The sequence below is a fragment of the Ambystoma mexicanum genome, chromosome 1q, assembly GCF_040938575.1.
Source record: "Ambystoma mexicanum isolate Mex_15411 chromosome 1q, UKY_AmexF1_1, whole genome shotgun sequence".
NCBI classification, from domain to species: Eukaryota; Metazoa; Chordata; class Amphibia; order Caudata; family Ambystomatidae; genus Ambystoma; species Ambystoma mexicanum.
Window position 1 is genome coordinate 1,505,085,680 of NC_090922.1, and position 18,614 is coordinate 1,505,104,293.

Here is an 18,614-nt window from a genome sequence, read left to right on the forward strand (position 1 = left end):
TTGGCTCCAAGAAATTCTGCAGTTATGTGGAAGCTACTTTATCCAATACTTTTAATAGGAATAACATATTGGTAATTGGGCGTCGATTGGCACTATCTTGGGGGCTTGTCACTTTTTAAATGCTTTTAGGTCCTTTTTACGCAGACATGAATAAATCGGCACAAAGATGTTCTCAAGATCAAGTATAAGCGTGGAGGCAAGGCTATATCCTAAGCAGGAGGTCGGATGCACAGAGCATCAAGATTCCATTGCTCTAATACATTCATATCTCTAAGCAAGAAAGCTGGGCTTTCCTCCTCTAGGTTTTTCTTTAAAGTGTGTTTGTGAAAATCAATTGAGTCGTCAGACGATGACTACCTGATTTTCTCACGAGCACATAAATCTTTGTCAGCGAACGCCTGCCTTTTGAACTCTAATGTAGTCCTCCGTTGCCCAAAGAGCTGTTTTGTTGGCGTGGGTTTTCAATTTTCTTTAGAATACTGAAAAGTTGCTTGGTTTCATTTTTTGCATTTGTTATTAGCTACTCATATTGCAAATGTATAGATTTTCTTAGTTTCTTTCCGAGCTGGTTTACATTCATCCTTATTTGTTGTATGCCAAAGGCGTTCAGCTTCCCTTTTGACTTTCCTTAATTCTTTTAGTTCATTTTTGAGCCAGTCATTGTGTTGGGTCTTTTCTCTAACAGATGTTCTGAGCTGAGATGTAGAGATTTTTTACTAAGGTTTCAGGACCATTTGCACACAAGGTATTTTCCACCACGAGAGTCATCCATTTACTCAAGTCTCATGGAGTGATTTTCTTAAAATTTCCGGTTTGGGTTTTTTTAACAGGTGCCAGTTTTATTACAGGTTTTTGTTTATGAAGAACTTGGAATTGGATAGTACAATGGTCTGACCAAATGCAAGTGTTTCTCTCACCAATCTCAGCTTGGAGGTTTCTGCATGCAACCCAATCCAGGATCCTGCCTTTAGAGAGTGTAGGCTTGTTCATAATAGAGAAATCTGTATTTCGTTTCTGTTCTAGCAAGATTGCATCCTTGACTGCTTTGTCTTGAAACCAACGATTAAAATCTCCCAACAACACGGTTGTACTTCCGGGCTCATTTAGCGGCTCAAGATCATGTCCTTTGGCGGTCGATAATAAAATTACATTGATGCAATTTGTTGCATCTCATTTTAACTTAAGATGTAAAATCGCACAACTTGCACATGCTATTTGGACCTTATAAAATTAAAGCCCCTCTTTCATGATGATCACGACCTCCCTCTGCCCCCCACCTTTCATATCTGGACGATAATGCATGAAGAATTTATATTTTTCTGACACAGCTAGTTCCATTATAGGGCTTCAATGTTCTTGGAGCCAAGTCTCGGTTAAACAGAACATGTCCAGGTCATCATCTAATATATAGACATGTATGTCCCATGCATGCACGCCCATTGATCTGGTATTTAGTGATGCAGACGTAATACAATATTGGTAAGAGCTCTCTATTTTATGTGGTGATTTCATTTCGTCACATGCATCATTCGCATCAACAACCTGTTGGTTATTGTGAGAAACTTGAAGGTGTCTCACCCGCTGGTGCCTGGTGCTCTGTCATCCGGCTGGCCAGGACATGGCCATCACTTTTGGATACAGTTCTTGGGGATGAACCAGTGCCGGAGGGTCACCTGGGTGAGGGGTCTTCGGGGAGTGGGACCCCGAATGACGAGATGCTGTACCTCCTTCCGTGTAACACCTTTACCTCATCCTACCAGGTAGGATACTTAGGGACTCAACCCCCCACCTACACAACACAAACACTTTCTCACAGACATCTCGCTATGAGAGAAAAAGGACTAAAACCAGAGCCATATACCCAACATGCCCCAATACAATGGTCAGGCAGGGTCAGGCAATTACTGACCATCACACACAACTGACTTTCATTACACTTCCCCATATGGATAAAAGGCGGAGCACAAAGGCACACTCTGAGCAAGGCAAAGTACACAAGAAAGCAGAAGTTCCAAGATGGCAGTTTAACACAAGGAGAAAGCCGGTGAAACAGAAGGGGATCGTAAGGAGGGAAGTGCCCTTACCTTTTTGACTAGGAACCGTTACTTACACAAAACCTCGAGAATAGAAAGCGTAAAACTAGGAAACAAGGCTGAAGAATCCTGCATTGTGTGTCGGAGGTATTCGGGGCCATTGCACGTCAATAATCAAGGTGGGGAGATTTGCCTGCTGCCGTGGGACTGTCCTTGGCTCCTACAACCAAGCAGCGCCAGTGAAAACACAGACAGTGATTTTGGAAGACCGATACCAGACCGGTCTGTGTTGAAGCCAAGGTTGCAAGCCGTAACACTGTATGGTGAGCTCGCTGAAGCAAACAGTGTATGAAACTCATCTGATAACCAATGCGAGTGAAACTGAACAACAGATGAGTGATTGATCTTTGAAACCACAATACGACACCTTTGACAGAGTAGTCCAGCACTGCGTGCCTGCTCATTCGAAGTACTCTGCAAGGTATCCAAATGAGAGTTGACAAAGGTGAAAGAGTGGCAAAGAACTGTGCATCGAAGTGGTCTTGCAACAGGTCAAGCAAAATACTGTGCACAATGAAAGGTCTTTTTTGTTAATATTGGCAAGAAAGTTGATGACAAAGTAGATAAAGTTGGTCCAAGCCCAAACGAGGGAGACCAATTGAAAGCTTTTGCGTTAAAGTTTGCGTTAGAGTGAATTAAATTGGTCCGAGCTGGGCAGAGGGAGACTGATTGAACATTGTGTTAAAACGTATCTGAGGGGGATCCGATGTGAACCGTGAACCACCCAAAAATTGGATACATGAAAGTCATATGAGCATTGTGTTGAAACTGATCGGAGCCCGGCTGAGGGGGATCCAAGGTGAATGGTGAAACACCTGAGAAATTGAGTACATGTGACATTGTGAGAGGAAAAGAACGTACTGATGGTTTGTCGCAACAGGCCCTGAATGAGGAGACTTTGGAAGACAAAGAGACTTGGGCCCAGAAGACCCTAATGCTAATGGTTGAACTGCACCCTTGTGCTATAGAAGCCAGAGACTGTGCTAAACTCGAGTGTGCCGCCTTGTTTCGTGCTAAAAACGTGTGGAAGAGAGGCCTACAGCTTAAATATCCTGACATATGATTTCTTGAACACTTTCTTTTACATAAAATTGTTTCCCACACTATTCGTATTTAGAGGTAAGGATTGGCAATAGGTTTATTAGTATAGGCCCTTTTATTTTGACAAGGCACCACTAGGACTGTGTTTTTATTATTTGATGGTCGTAGCTTGCTCCCATCTTTAGATTTAGTATTAGATAGGTGTTTTTCAATCCCTTTTTGAAGTTGAATAAACACCCTTGAACTGTGGTCACTTACGTCTGTCTTACTATTGATACCATGCCTTCCTTACATTATCCAGTGCTAGGCTAGACTACATTTATCTTGGTTTGTTGCCACTGAGATAAGACACAGGGAGCTATTCCCTAGCACCATAGATGTACATATCCCTGGCAGGATTCTGTTCCTTTGTGGGTTACGTATATCAATTTCTTGATAAGCGGCACCTGAAGTGTTCCTGTGTCTGCATTAGGAGCAAGACGATTAGTGTCTAGCTCTGGTATACTTGTCCTCAATGCGTCTAAATATTTTTGAACAATGGCTTCACAAGATGCTGCTAGGAGCAGCGCAAGAGCTGCAGAAAGTGCCACGGTGTGTTCATAAGTTCAACTTTGCAATGGAAAGGGCGAAAGAAAGTTGAGCAAGTATGTGGTCTGGAGAATAAACTGATGACTGAGTAATACCTACTTTAAAAAACAGCAGAGTCTCGTCTTGATCCGGCACTAACCGGCCGGGCTCAAACGCTCACGCGCCTGTGGGCCAAACAAATGAGCGCAAGGACTACAATACACTAGGGTATTTCTCAATACGCAAAACGTACGTGAAGAAAGGCCGCACACAATCAAAGCTAGAAACTTAGATCAATAAAATCTGCAATAGGAACAAACTGGTGGTTTACTAAATGAAATAAACGCCTATTTTAGGCTTAAGTGCAACCAACTAGGATCAACATGGAATTGTCTAGATTTAAAACGAATAATCAAATGATAAAACATCTGTGCAAAATGAAGCTTAAGTGTCTTGTGCAAGGGGGTGCTAACTGGGGGCAACAGATTCCATGATTGAAAGTCCAGCAGAAGCACTGTTCAAGAACAAGAAACACAGCTCACACCAGAAAGTTATCCTGGACCCAAGCCTGGCTTATATGCGGTTCGTTTATGGGCGTAATTTTAGGGGCTACAGCGGTGTTTGTCCCCCGCAACTTTCATGGCACACCATTTTGTCCCCATTCATTTGGCTGTGGAACCTTTCTTCAAAGTTAAACCAAAGTTACTCCACTGGATGCAGTGTCTGCCATATTTTTGAAAACCAACCTAAATGTTGCTCTATGATTGGCTGATGAGCCCAGGTCAGAACACAACATTTTGAAAATCGACCTAAATCTTGGTTTCTGGTTGGCCTTGCGCCCAGGTCAGAACACGACATTTTGAAAATCGACCTAAATCTTGGTTTCTGGTTGGCCGATGAGTCCAGGTCAGGACACGACATTTTGAAAATTGACAAATATTGCTCTCTGATTGGTCAGCGAGCGCATGTCTCTTTTCTAGAACTCTTAATTTCCCATTTGATCGCAGAGGAAGGAAAGAGGTCACGGATCCCAGCCTGCAAAATTGGGCGTAACTATATTTTCGAGCTTAACCCTTTTTTTTAAAAGCCTTTGAGGATCTGTAAATTCTCAAGATGTGTGTGGCTCCCCAAAGTCTTGCCCTCTACTTAACACAAGACACACGTCTTTCATATTGAAAACCTGTATACATGGAGCCATAATTCACAGGCTGTTGTGATCAAATGCACTCCAAATATCGACTGTCTCTTTAAAATACTCAACAGAGCCTAGACACCATTACTAATGACAATGTGTATTGGCTTCCCTCCCCCGCCTGTGGCTCATCAGCGCAACACCTGAACCGGCTTCCCCGGTTATTGGCTCTTGGGTTTCCGTGGTCCTCAAGACAGGTGGTCTCGTTTCATAACCTGATACAGGACATGTGAGTTACGAGGTGCCCCAGGAGTGCTAATGTAGGAGAAGCAACCTTTACATGCCCCCCCCCCCATGACTCGAAAGACAGCTGAAAGGTCCAAGTGGTGATCAACGCAAAAAGACGCAAGGGTTAATAACAGCTTCATTCATTCGTGTCATTTATAAAGAGCTTGTTCTGGGTCATTGCTGTAGGGCAGAGGAGGTCCAGATTTACAGAGGAGAAGGTCTGTGTGCAGGGCCCAAGTATTCTATCCCTCAACACTCCTGCTCAACTATGCCCTACAAAAGAGGTGTCTACTCGTCTCCCGGCTCAATAGTACCTTATGCAGTGGCCGGGTCGATCCCACAGTAACCTCTGCACCCACAAACCCCCAACACGCACACAGATCTGCTCAGCAGGTGCATTAAAACAGCGATCCCAGAAACAACCCCACCAGTCTGTAAGAGGTACAGTTTAGGAATAGGCTAGTATTTAATGTATTTAAACCTAAGTACAACTAATACCTCTATGGAGTCCAAAAGCCAGTCTCTTGGTCTTGCACAGAAGATCCACTTGTGGGAAATCTGGTACCCACCAATATCACTAGCAAACATTGTTGTCATGTTGGGGTAGCAAAGGGTAGTGGCAGCTACCCTATATTGCAGCTGGTACCCCAGTCAACTGCTTTGCAACGATTGGGTTTTAATCAATCTGACTGCTGATCTACTTACTAAACGTAAACATTTTCAGTTCATGTTAGTTTTAGTAGTGTTGTGTTCATGGCGTGAATATATTTTTAATAACATGTGTTCATGTTTTTTGTACATTAAACATGGTTTACCAAACCTCGCGTGGGACAGGAATGCCCAGACGTGGGTCCCGTGCCTGCTGGGCCTAGACACCCAAGCTACTCCTCGCTGATGAGGCCCAACGCGGTGAAACATGTTTGGGGATGCCAGTGTTCTCATGCAGATGGGATGTGGCCTAGCGGTTCTGGCTGGATTGCCCATTTTGAGATGGGCCAAGCTTTCCCCAATATGTAATGGCTTGGCAGGCGAAGATCTATGGTCTGGAGGGTTGCCCAGAGCAATGCCAGAGGTTAAGATTAATTCAAATCCTTGCAGCCATCACCCCTTCTATTATGTTTTAACAACACAGCGGCCCATGCTGAGGGTCAAGGGTCATGAGACCCCATTCTCTGTCATGGCATAAGCTTGTGGGATGGATCTTACACCACTGCTAGGAATTGGTAAATAGTGGGACTCATTACAAGCTTGGTGGTTTCCTGGTGGTAAATCTGCCAGATTACCATTAAATGGTAATACCGTTACCATCGCCTGATGTGCCGGTCTTACTGGCCGATTACATCTTTCGGCAATTGTAGGTAAATTGGTATTCGATGGGGTCCACAAGTCTCCATGGGGGGGTGGGGATTGCCGGTATTACAGGTGCCGGCAACAGTAGGTAAATCGCCATTGCATGGAGTCCACAGGTCTCCATCGGGGGGGAGGGGTGGATTGCCGGTATTACGGTTGCTCTTGCCGGTCGAGTGCCTGATTTGCCTGCAGCTCTTGGCTGGAGGTTAATCTGGCCACGCCGCCGGCAAAGAAAAATGCAGGTAAACGTTATTACCGGCACTTAATTTCCAGACCGGTAAACCTATGATGAGCCCAAGCTGGAAGTCAGTGTATACTGCATTGTTCTGGTTAGTTACATTTTTAAGTAGCTTTGCATAGCGCTGGCATGGTGCCGCCCAGCCATTTCAGAGCGCGACACTAGAATAAGTGATGTGCAAAAACCTACACATACTACAGCGGAGGTGGACGGTGGCAAGGACGGGAAATCTGCTTTATAGCATGTCTTCTGCCACACCGGCACACATCAATGCCCATGTGTCGCCCAGCACCTTAACACCCATATGGCCATGTCTTCTGCCACACCGGCACACATCAATGCCCATGTGTCGCCCAGCACCTTAACACCCATATGGCCATGTCTTCTGCCACACCGGCACACATCAATGCCCATGTGTCGCCCAGCACCTTAACACCCATATGGCCATGTCCTCTGCCACACCGGCACACATCAATGCCCATGTGTCGCCCAGCACCTTAACACCCATATGGCCATGTCTTCTGCCACACCGGCACACATCAATGCCCATGTGTCGCCCAGCACCTTAACACCCATATGGCCATGTCTTCTGCCACACCGGCACACATCAATGCCCATGTGTCGCCCAGCACCTTAACACCCATATGGCCATGTCTTCTGCCACACCGGCACACATCAATGCCCGATGTCGCCCAGCACCTTAACACCCATATGGCCATGTCTTCTGCTTCACCTGAACACCTGTAAGCCCATGTCTTGCGCCTCACCTGCACACCGTCATGGCCATGTTTTCTGCCTCACAGGAATGCCTTTATGGCCATGTGTGCTACCTCACAGGAACACCTTTATGGCTAGGTTTTGTCTCACGAGAACACCTTTATGCCCATGTCTTGAGCCTCGCCAGAACACCTTCATGCCCATGTGTTGCTCCTCACGAAAACCCCTTTATGGTCATGTGTTGCGCCTCACCTGACAACTCTATGCCCATAAAAGGGGCCTCACCTGAACACCTGTAAGCCCATGTCTTGAGCCTCATCTGCACACCTTTATGGCCATGTGTGCTACCTCACAGGAACACCTTTATGGCTAGGTTTTGTCCCACGGGAACACCTTTCTGCCCATGTCTTGAGCCTCACCAGAACACCTTTAGGCCCATGTTTTCGGCCTCCCTTTATGCCCAGGTCTCACCCCCATCATTGAATGATCCAGTTGCTTACCCCTCGTCCCATTAAGCCGTTGTTGAACGGGAGCCCGATGAACGTGAAGGCGGCCTCCTGGATAAAGTATGGATTCAGGATGCGGACCTCGTGGGGCTCCTTCGGAACACGTGTGGCCACCGACTTCCAGAACCCATCCGAGGCACTCTGTGGAAGAAGAGAGCGCCATTAGTGATGCAACATGTGACGCAACCAAGTCATCAGAGCAAAGTGTGAGCAGCGATGCGAAGGCCAGGAAGCTAGAGAAGGCCTGTGCAGAGGGGAAGAGAACACCAAGAGTTGCTTTCTTCACTATCAAGACCACATACCTCCCCCTACCAGTGCCCAGATCCCCCCTACCAGGGCCCATACCTCCCCCTACCAGGGCCCGGATCCCTACCTCCCCCTACCAGGGCCCGGATCCCTTCCTCCCCCTCACCAGGGCCCAGATCCCTACCCCCGCCCCACCAGGGCCCAGATCCCAACCCCCTCCCCACCAGGGCCCAGATCCCTACCTCCCCCCTACCAGGGCCCATACCTCCCCCTACCAGGGCCCGGATCCCTTCCTCCCCCTACCAGGGCCCAGATCCCTACCTCCCCCGACCAGGGCACGGATCCCTACCTCCCCCTACCAGGGCCCAGATCCCTACCTCCCCCCACCAGGGCCCAGATCCCTACCTCCCCCTACCAGGGCCCAGATCCCGACCTCCCCCTACCAGGGCCCAGATCCCTACCACCCCCCACCAGGGCCCAGATCCCGACCTCCCCCTACCAGGGGACAGATCCCTACCTCCCCCTACCAGGGCCCAGATCCCTACCTCCCCCCACCAGGGGCCCAGATCCCTACCACCCCCCACCAGGGCCCAGATCCCGACCTCCCCCTACCAGGGCACAGATCCCTACCTCCTCAGCCAGGTCCCAGATCCCTATCTCCCCCCACCAGGGCCCAGATCCCTACGTCCCCCCACCAGGGCCCAGATCCCTACCTCACCCTACCAGTGCCCAGATCCCCCCCCTACCAGGGCCCATACCTCTCCCTACCAGGGCTCAGATCCTCCCCCTACCAGGGCCCATATCCCCCACTACCAGGGCCCATATCTCCCCTACCAGGGCCCAAATTTCCCCTACCAGGGCTCAGATCCTCCCCCTACCAGGGCCCATATCCCCCACTACCAGGGCCCATATCTCCCCTACCAGGGCCCGGATCCCTACCTGCCCCTACCAGGAGCCAGATCCCTACTTCCCCCTACTAGGGCCCAGATTCCTACCTCCCCCCACCAGGGCACAGATCCCTACCTCACCCTACCAGTGCCCAGACCCCCCCCCTACCAGGGCCCAGATCCCTACCTCCCCCTACCAGGGCCCAGATCCCTACCTCCCCTCACCAGGGCCCAGATCCCTACTTCCACCTACCAGGGCCCAGATCCCTACTTCCCCCTACCAGGGCCCAGACCCCTACTTCCCCCTACCAGGGCCCAGATCCCTACCTCCCCCCCACCAGGGCCCAGATCCCTACCTCCCCCCACCAGGCCCAGATCCCTACCTCCCCCCACCAGGCCCAGATCCCTATCTCCCCCCACCAGAGCCCAGATCCCTACCTCCCCCCACCAGGGCCCAGATCCCTATCTCCCCCCACCAGGGCCCAGATCCCTACCTCCCCCTATGTACAAAATTAAAAGACACCAACAAAATCAAAAAATACTGTACAAAACGAGAAATAGGCGAGAATGATTGCAAACAGTTCAAGTATATAATATAATTTAGGTAAGAAGGTAAGATGTAGGACGCCTACGGGAAATGGTGGTAATTCAGAAGGAAGGCCCCTGCAGCTTCCAGGGGCTCAAAGATCGCAAGCCTGAGATGTGGCTCCTGTGAAATACATTAAAGATTCAATTTCGGGTTTGGGTCGGTGTACCCCGGTAGAAGGTTGGCTATTCAGGCCCAGCAAGACACTAGAGATCCATAAAACCACCCCAGACCTGTGCTGCCTGGACATCTCCCATAATATATATTTATCACACAATGGATCCTCCCCACTTTCTTGTTTTCTGGGGGCCAGCTCCACAGAGCTTTATTACCTGGCTGTCATCCACTTATTTGGTACATCAGTGGTTCTGTACACAAAAGTGGGGCTGCCTACCTAGTGTCTTTTACTTCATTAAATCCCAATAAGGAAAGGGACCCAAACGACTTGGTCACATGTGAATATGGTCGACACTCTGCGTTTCGGCCCTTTGAGAGATTATGGTCGACACACTGCGTTTCGGCCCTTTGAGAGATTATGGTCGACACACTGCGTTTCGGCCCTTTGTTGAGAGATTATGGTCGACACACTGCGTTTCGGCCCTTTGTTGAGAGATTATGGTCGACACACTGCGTTTCGGCCCTTTGAGAGATTATGGTCGACACACTGCGTTTCGGCCCTTTGTTGAGAGATTATGGTCGACACACTGCGTTTCGGCCCTTTGAGAGATTATGGTCGACACACTGCGTTTCGGCCCTTTGTTGAGAGATTATGGTCGACACACTGCGTTTCGGCCCTTTGAGAGATTATGGTCGACACACTGCGTTTCGGCCCTTTGTTGAGAGATTATGGTCGACACACTGCGTTTCGGCCCTTTGAGAGATTATGGTCGACACACTGCGTTTCGGCCCTTTGAGAGATTATGGTCGACACACTGCGTTTCGGCCCTTTGAGAGATTATGGTCGACACTCTGTGTTTCGGCCCTTTGTTGATGACTCCGACTCCGTTCTTCTGAAGAGGAAGATGGCGTGGGTGGCAACCATGTGATGTAGCGCCAGTTAGATTTCGATTCACAGAAGGGGAGACATTTCTACTTTCAATGTTTTTGAGTTTATTATGAACTTGTCCCTGCACCTGTATTTGGGCACCTTGCACTGACCGCTTATCATCAGTTGTGTATTAGATCATGTTGTAGTCGCACGATGTCTATGAGCTTTTAACGCTGACGTATTTGCATGCAAATGACATTACCTTTTGATTTGTGCAATGGCTTGTGAGCTTGGCTTGTGAGCTTGGCTTCATGCATCCATAAGTACATTGTGCGTCCCGCTTTTTTCTGTCCATGTTATGAATAATAGGGTGCAAGAGAGAGGGGTAGTTGTTTCTCACGTCCTTTCTCTTGGGTCATCTCCAATAATGCCCAGAGCAGATTTGGAGTATCCCAAACCGGAGTGTGAAAAGGGAAAAGGTATAGATGGGGCCCCCATCATTCTAGGACACCCCTTTCTTTACAGGGGAAGTGCGAGAAGAGTACCCCCACAAGTCTCCATCATAACCTGTGCACCTATAGTGAGGTCTGAATGTCTGGCCCATTGGAGCAGCCAGCATTGGCACAGCGACGGCACCACCAGCCACGGCAGTGTGAGTGACCTCGTGTCCAGGGAGGACCCCTCAGCATGCAATGTCAGGTGTCTTTAAGTCAGAGAGCAGAACATGTGCATTACAAATTAATGGCACTATGGTGCAAGCTCTTAGCCCTGCGTCGACCCTGTGCCAGGATTGGAGCCGATTACATCAGGATCTAACGGTTGCTTAGCAACCAGGAGCCTGCCTCAGCACCGGAAAAGCACGTCGCCACACCGCTGCAAAGCCCTGACTGGCGCACGGACCTCGAGGTCATGCTGGCAGCCTCGTTGTGAATTTAGGCTGAGTTCGGGGCTGGGGAGGGACACAGGAAGTGATGTGGGAGGACAGGAAGTCCTCAGGGTTAAGACTAAAGATAGTGGAACTAGATGCAGCTGTGTGGCCTCTGTTCTTCGGTGCCCCTCCTGTGTGGAAGCCGCAAGGACATCACAATGGTGATGAAATAAGCGGACCCAGGCCAACCGGAATCCCAAGTCACGCTGGTCCCGGTGCGATGCGCGGCTCTCCGGCGCGAGCTGCATAGGTGATTCCTGGGTGGAGGAGGTGACTTGCACATCAAAGGACTGCGTCCCTGAAATCAGTTAAGAGGACGAGTGCACATCACAGTGTGGGCGGCAAACAATGCCATACGTGGCACCGGAAAATGAGCCGGTGCTCATCAAGAGCACGTGGCCTAACCGGGGGGGTTGGTTGCTCAATGGGCTACAGGCACCCCTGCCAGGCAGTCTTTTGTAGAGATCAGCACCCGCTCCCTGCAGGGGACAGTGCCTCGCCTTTTCAGCCTTTAGTGGGGCGCTGCCCCTCTCCAAGCATCATGCCTGGGAAGAGGTAGCATCATCATTAAGGCTGAAAAAGTGATGCTGCTGGAAAACGAGGCCCTTTTTTCCTAAAGCCTGAAACTACCACGAACGAGCAGGAGCTTCAGTCTTAATGAAAAAAAGGCCTCTGCTTCCAGCGGCATCACCTTTCTTTCATAATGGTGGCACCAGCCAGCGGGCAACTCTTGCTTGAAGGGATGCCTTGCAGGTGCAGTGCCACTAATATGGATTAAAGATATTTTTTTCTGAAGCCTGATGCTCTTGCACATGAGCGAGAGCTTAAGGCTTTGGAGGGAAAAAAGCCTTGTCTTGTAGCGGCAGGGGCAGCCAGTAGAGATTAGTGAGTGAGCCTGACAGGGTCTGCCTCAGAATGAGATTTCTGTGCCTGCGCCAGCTAGCCCCGGCCCACTTAAAGCCCTGGCTGCAAGGCTGATCCCAGGGAAGCGGGGATGATCCTCCTTTACACAGTAATCAACGCTGAGATAAAGGGTGCGCAGACACAACACAGTGGCACTCAGGGAGCGCTAGGATGCCGGTGGCCTGCGGTCCTACAAGATGAATGTTGAGTCCTAACAGAGCAGGAGCTTCATGCCCTGCAACGTGGCATGGTGTCCACATGGCGTGTGAGCAGGAGACAGCGAAATGGCCCCCTCCCCCACCTCAGGGCCTGCATTTCACACGGCAAGGCCAAAGGGGACCTTTCAGGCAGGCAAGTCAGCTGGGGGTGTACTGGAGACTAGATGTGAGGAGGCCCAGGTGCTAGAGGGCACAGAAGGAGGGTGATGGGGAGATGTCGGAAGAAAATATGCCAGCCACAGTATCGGCGCGCCCATCAGGGTTGCTTCCGGTGGCACAAGGCCAGGCTGTGCCTTAGCAGCTACCCACGGCTTTCGACCTCACAGATACCAGTAACCTAGGCCCACGATGGATCCGCTGGGACAAGGACTTCATAGTGTACATTGGCACTGTGGGGCTCATTGACGACGAGCGAAAGAAAAACATGTTAACACTGGCAGTCGTCGCGGCAGTGCGCGACATATTATATATGAGCTGGTGGGTGAGGAGAAGGCCACGTTTCAAGAAATAGAGCAAACGCTTTCAATTTCTATTGCCCCATATACAAACATGGAATATGAGAGACACGTGCTCCATACGACCACACAGGAAATGGCGAGACACTGGACAATTCTATTATGCGACTCCGAATGCGCATAAAACATTGTGCATTTCAACACTACTTAAACGAAAAAGCTCTACGCTCCCAGATAATATCAGGGTACAAGTGCACGGATTTTAGGAAGAAGCTCCATCACAAGCAGAGATCACTGGTTGAGACTTTGGCAATGGCAAGACCCGAGTCTGCCATCACACAAGTACTGAACATGAGCAAAGTCAAACTACTCCCAATAGCAAAGAAACAAGAGATCATTTAGAAACTGTCGCTGACTCACGGTGAGGGTGCCAAGAGGACAGACAAAAAATGCTTCCGGTGTGGATATAAATTCCCCCATGATGGCACACGCCTGGCGCTAGGACAAAAATGTGCAGCATGTGGTGGAGGGAGAAAATGACAAGTACCAGTCCAGGAAACCTCACAGATACCAGGAACGTACAATCAATAGAAGTCCGATCCCAGTCAGGGAGTGGTTCATCCTCCGCACAAGATGATCAGCGGAAAAGAGGTTATGTGTGAGCGCTGAGCAATGAGGTTGCCAAGGAACACAGTCCCACACTTCTACTATAGGTCAATAATACACCGACTCAATTCCTGACTGATATGAGCGAAGAGGCCTACAACAACCTCCTACAAACGCCAAAATTGAAACTGTCATCCGTGGACATTTGCCCATATGGGTCGAACACTACATTACTGAGCTGTTTGCTCACACAAGTCTGTCCCAGCTCGCATCTAACTACACGTACTCACCACCAAAACAAATAGTGGTTGTATATTGAGTTTCAAGACTGCAATAGACATGGGGCTGGTGCATGTCTTATACCACATCATGGCACACAAATACATAGCTCAAGATGGTGATGTGCTGAAAGTATTCCCCATGTTATTCAAAGGGCTGGGAAAGCAACGTAACTGTAAAGTGCGATTGCACATTGATCTGTCAGTCAGACCCGTAGCCCAGCACTATAGAGGTCTCCTAATTAACATCCAAAGACAAGTGGAGGAAGAGATGTGCCATTTGCTAGACCAAAACATCACTGAGCCAGCGACCGGGCCTACTGCATGGGTTTCCCCAGTAGTGCCTGTCCCAAAGAAGAAAACAGAAGGGTCCATCAGGCTGTGCATAGACATGTGCCGGCCAAATGAGGCCTTCCAAAGAGAGAGACAGCAGGCACCAAGAATTACAGACATGATCCATCTCCTCAATGGGGCGACCGTTTTCTGTAAGCTAGACCTCAACAAGGGGTATCATCAGCTGGAGCGCACGTATAGGCACATTACAACATTCGTGACTCACATGGGCTTATATAGGTACAAACAGATCCATTTCAGACTATCCGGGAAGAAATCCACCAAATCATCATACACGTACCAAATTGTCTCAATTACAGTGATGACATTGCAGTTTTTGGCAAATCCATGAGAGAACTTGACGCAGCGTTACACCGCGTCCACTTGGCACTGCAGGCAGCTAGACTGACGCTGAATAAAGAAAAATGTGAATTTCAGAAACAAACAACTTTTATGGCCACATTTTTTCAGAACAAGGCATGCGGCCGGTACCAGACAAAGTGGTCACATTAAACGTGGCTCCACGGCCGAACAACACATTCTTGGGTCTAGCCAGCTATTGCTCACGATACGTAGAGAACTATGCCACGCTGAGGGACCCAAAGCGCGAACTCATGAAGGACAGGCAAGAATTGAATTGGACTCAGGACTGCCACAAGAGTTTCGAGGTCCATACGAGCAAACATTTCTTCAGCTGAAAACATGGCACATTTCAGCTCCTCTTGTAGACACCAGTCCATTGCGGCTGGGTGCCATTTTGACGCAACATGACAAGAAGAATCCGCACATTAAGCGGATTATGTTATACGCTAGTCGCAGTTTAACAACCACTGAATAAGCATACTTGCAGGCAGAGAAAGAGAGCCCGGCGGTAGTATGGGAGTGCAAGTATTTTCACCTGTTCTTGTATGGGAAAGCTTTCACGATTATCACCGACCACAATGCACTCCTCACCATATATGGCAAACCAAAAGCCAGAATGTCGCTGAGAATTGCGAGGTGGGGGCTCAGGCTTTCAGACTGCAATTCATCACAGACCTGGGAGAGACAAAAGTACATCAGACTACCTGTCCCATCACCCCATGGGACCTGCACGACCAGAACACTCGATTGTGGAGGTATACATAAATTATGTCATCCACCAAATTAAGTCATTTTCCCATTGCCTGGACGACGCTCCAACAGGAGTTGGAATGAGATCAGCATTGGCCATCATTGCATAATGCCTTCATAAAGGGAAGATGAAACACGTTAAATACATGGCGAAACATCACAACCAGGTGCTAGGTGCATGGCCATCGTGCGTGAGCAACCTTCGGTCACAGAGGACCACATCATTATTAAAGGGTGTAAGACTGTGTTGCCCATATCGCTGCGCCAGCAAATCATCAACCAGGCACGAGGGCCATGGGGGAGTTGTCTCCACCAAGAAACTACTGAGACAAAAGATCTGCTTCCCGAGACTCGATAGTAGAGTAGAAGAGACAATAAAAAATGCACCATATGTTGTGTAGTAGCCCCGGTTCCCAGGCCCAACCCTTTGTAAATGTTGCAGCTGCCTGAAGGTATATGGGAAGAACTGGCGGTTGACTTCTTTAGCCCAATCAGAGATGGCTTCTATGTTCTTGTTGGCCAGGATGAAAATTCAAGATTCCCAGAAGTGCAACTCATATAATCCACAGCAGCTGCCTCCGTCATACCGGCATTAGACTGCATCCTCACTGCATATGGCATCCCGAAAATCATCACATTGGAAAAGGGCCTGGCTTTCACGAACTAAGACTTTGCCAAATTTGCACAAAACATGTGGTTTAAGCATCGAAAAATTACACCCCTTTAACCCCAGGACAATGGGATGGTTGAACGGTATATGGGAATATCAAACGGGCACTGCAAGGAGTGCAGGTAGCTGGCAAGCCGTTCAAGCAGATCTTATACCAACTCCTGAGGGATTACCGCCACACGCCTCACAGTACCACAGGCATGTGCCCGGCAGATCTCATGTTTGGCAGGAGGATCAGAACCAGAACCCCACAGGGCCAAAGACCAGGTGACCAGACAGACAGTGACCAGCGGATCCACGAGAAGGACTCCGCTGCAAAAATGAAGATGAGGGAGATCGTTGATGCTAAAGGAGGTCGATGGTGAAACAACCAAAGCAACGAAAGGAGGTCTCCACGTTCACACCAGATGTTAGGACGGTCACTCAGAAGAAAGGCACCATGGTCACAGCAGGTGGCGGGGAGGGGTGGACAATCACTAGAAACGTTTCTCACTTTAAAGAACGCCAGGAAGAGAGCACTAGAAAGAGAGTGGACAGAAGGCACAAGAGTGAATGGGGATCCGAAGATACATACCAAGGAGACAGCAAGGCATCGGAGGAGGAGTGGGAGAGGTCACAGCATAATACGCAGAGAACACCTCCGGATTGCCAGAGAGAGGGAGCGGCAAGACTAATTGAGTAAATGGGTTGATGTGTTTAAGAAAGGGGGAGACATCATGTTGACAGTCAGCCTTGTTGCGTATTTAGGCTGCGTTCAGGGTGGGTGGGGCAGTGAAGTGTCGTGGGAGGACAGGAAGTTCTCAGGGTTAAGAATAAAAGATAGTGAAACTAGAGGCACCTGTGTGTCCTCCATTCTTTGGGGTTCGCTCGTATCAGGAGGTGGTCCCTCCCGTGTGGATTTCGTCAGGACATCACACTCGAGGCCACAGGACCAATGGCAGTGGACTGGAGGAATCAACTCGTATACAAGTAATATCAAAAAGGACACTGCAGCTGGGGCTCCAGGTAAGTCTGCACACCCCCTCCGCCTTTGACCTCTCAGGCCCCTTGTCAGTGCAGGCTGCCCTGCTCCGGCTACTGGCACCAGCAAGGTTTACATCTTCACATCTTCACCTACTGCCTGTGTGACTCCCCCTGGGTGGGCGGTTTTGCTCCTCAGGACACCAACCTCCTTCACCCACGACTGGCGTGCACACTACTGCCCGGTACTTACCATCGACTCCGGTCCATCCGATCTGGCCACCGAGTGGACCGTTTCCCTCACTGGCCTTGCCTCGGATCCGGGATGCCTGCTCACGCGTGCCTGGTTTGGGCTCATCTTCAGCAGGCAGCACACGCTACACGACACACTCTTTCTGTTCTTCCTGGCTGCCCGGATTGGCTATATAAACCTAGAAACGTCAGATGCATGCAGCGCACCTGGCCCCTCATGACTAAACCGTCATCTATCTTTTGAGAAAGACAGTCAGTGTCAGGTTGAGCCCACCCTGTCCGTTCCAGCGGGTGTCGAGCACCTCCTGCTTCCAAGTCTTGGAAGCCTCATTGCCCGGCAATCGACTTGCTCATTTTGGCCGTAACTAGTCGACTTTCTGGATTAGAGCTGGCAATCCACATTCTGGAAATTTGCCATGATGCATAAATACCCATAAGCAACACTCAAAAATCTGGAAGCATTGATGGAGGGAAATGTGTAGTCCAACAAACCAAAACAATTGTATCCAACATGTTGAGGTCCTTCTGTGATGATGAACCGAACTAAACAAAACATTGCTATAGGCATATGGTGAAGGCATATAGAGGTGTTGCGGCCAATCGACATGCAGGTAAATGGAGTGGCTACTGAGGGGCAGTGTAAAAGTTGAAAAACAATACTGAATACCAATAACCTTTTGATATCACAGTCGAGCTTCAGTTAGCTGTTGCTCACCCATGCCAAGGTGTCGTTCACAAGATGCAGAACCCTTAGCAAGCGTGTAGAAAATAATGTAATCAGAGATGCATCCTCAGGATAGGTCCTCAGCGCATGATGGTGGTCTTGCGCCGTTCCCTCTAACCAGAACAGAGCTCAGTCCTCTTCCAAGCCCGCAGAGGGCCACCTGAACACTGTTTGTGCTCCTGCCATTACCTGGTATACACTCCTAACAGGGCTTTCATATTTGAACACACTTGCAACTGCCTGGTATACTCTCCTGCCAGGGATACTCTCCTGCAAAGGCTGTTCTCATGTGGGGGCTCTGCACACACTTCCAAACTTGATATTCATTGTATGTCTGATTCATCTGATATTGTATCTGCCTGGAATGCCATCTGGTCAGGGCTTTTCTTATATATTATTGCATACACTCACATACCTGAAAGTCTCTTACTTTTGATCTGGTGTCCCTTGTAAAGAAATTCTCACTTACTCTCTCTTTCATTTGCTTAATTTGCTTCATTACAATTATTCAGGTTTGGTATGGCTGCCAATACGC

At 49.2% G+C, this 18,614-nt stretch overlaps 1 protein-coding gene across 4 annotated transcripts in view; it reads right to left on the bottom strand.

The window, feature by feature from the left end:
- ST3GAL3 (ST3 beta-galactoside alpha-2,3-sialyltransferase 3) overlaps window positions 1-18,614 on the bottom strand; it is a 1,489,309-nt gene that overhangs the window by 390,075 nt on the left and 1,080,620 nt on the right. For all 4 annotated transcript variants that reach the window (XM_069642409.1, XM_069642406.1, XM_069642407.1 and 1 more), the window contains one exon: window positions 7,927-8,073. In XM_069642409.1, coding sequence (XP_069498510.1) covers window positions 7,927-8,073 — 147 coding nt within the window. The remainder of the gene's footprint in view (window positions 1-7,926; window positions 8,074-18,614) is intronic.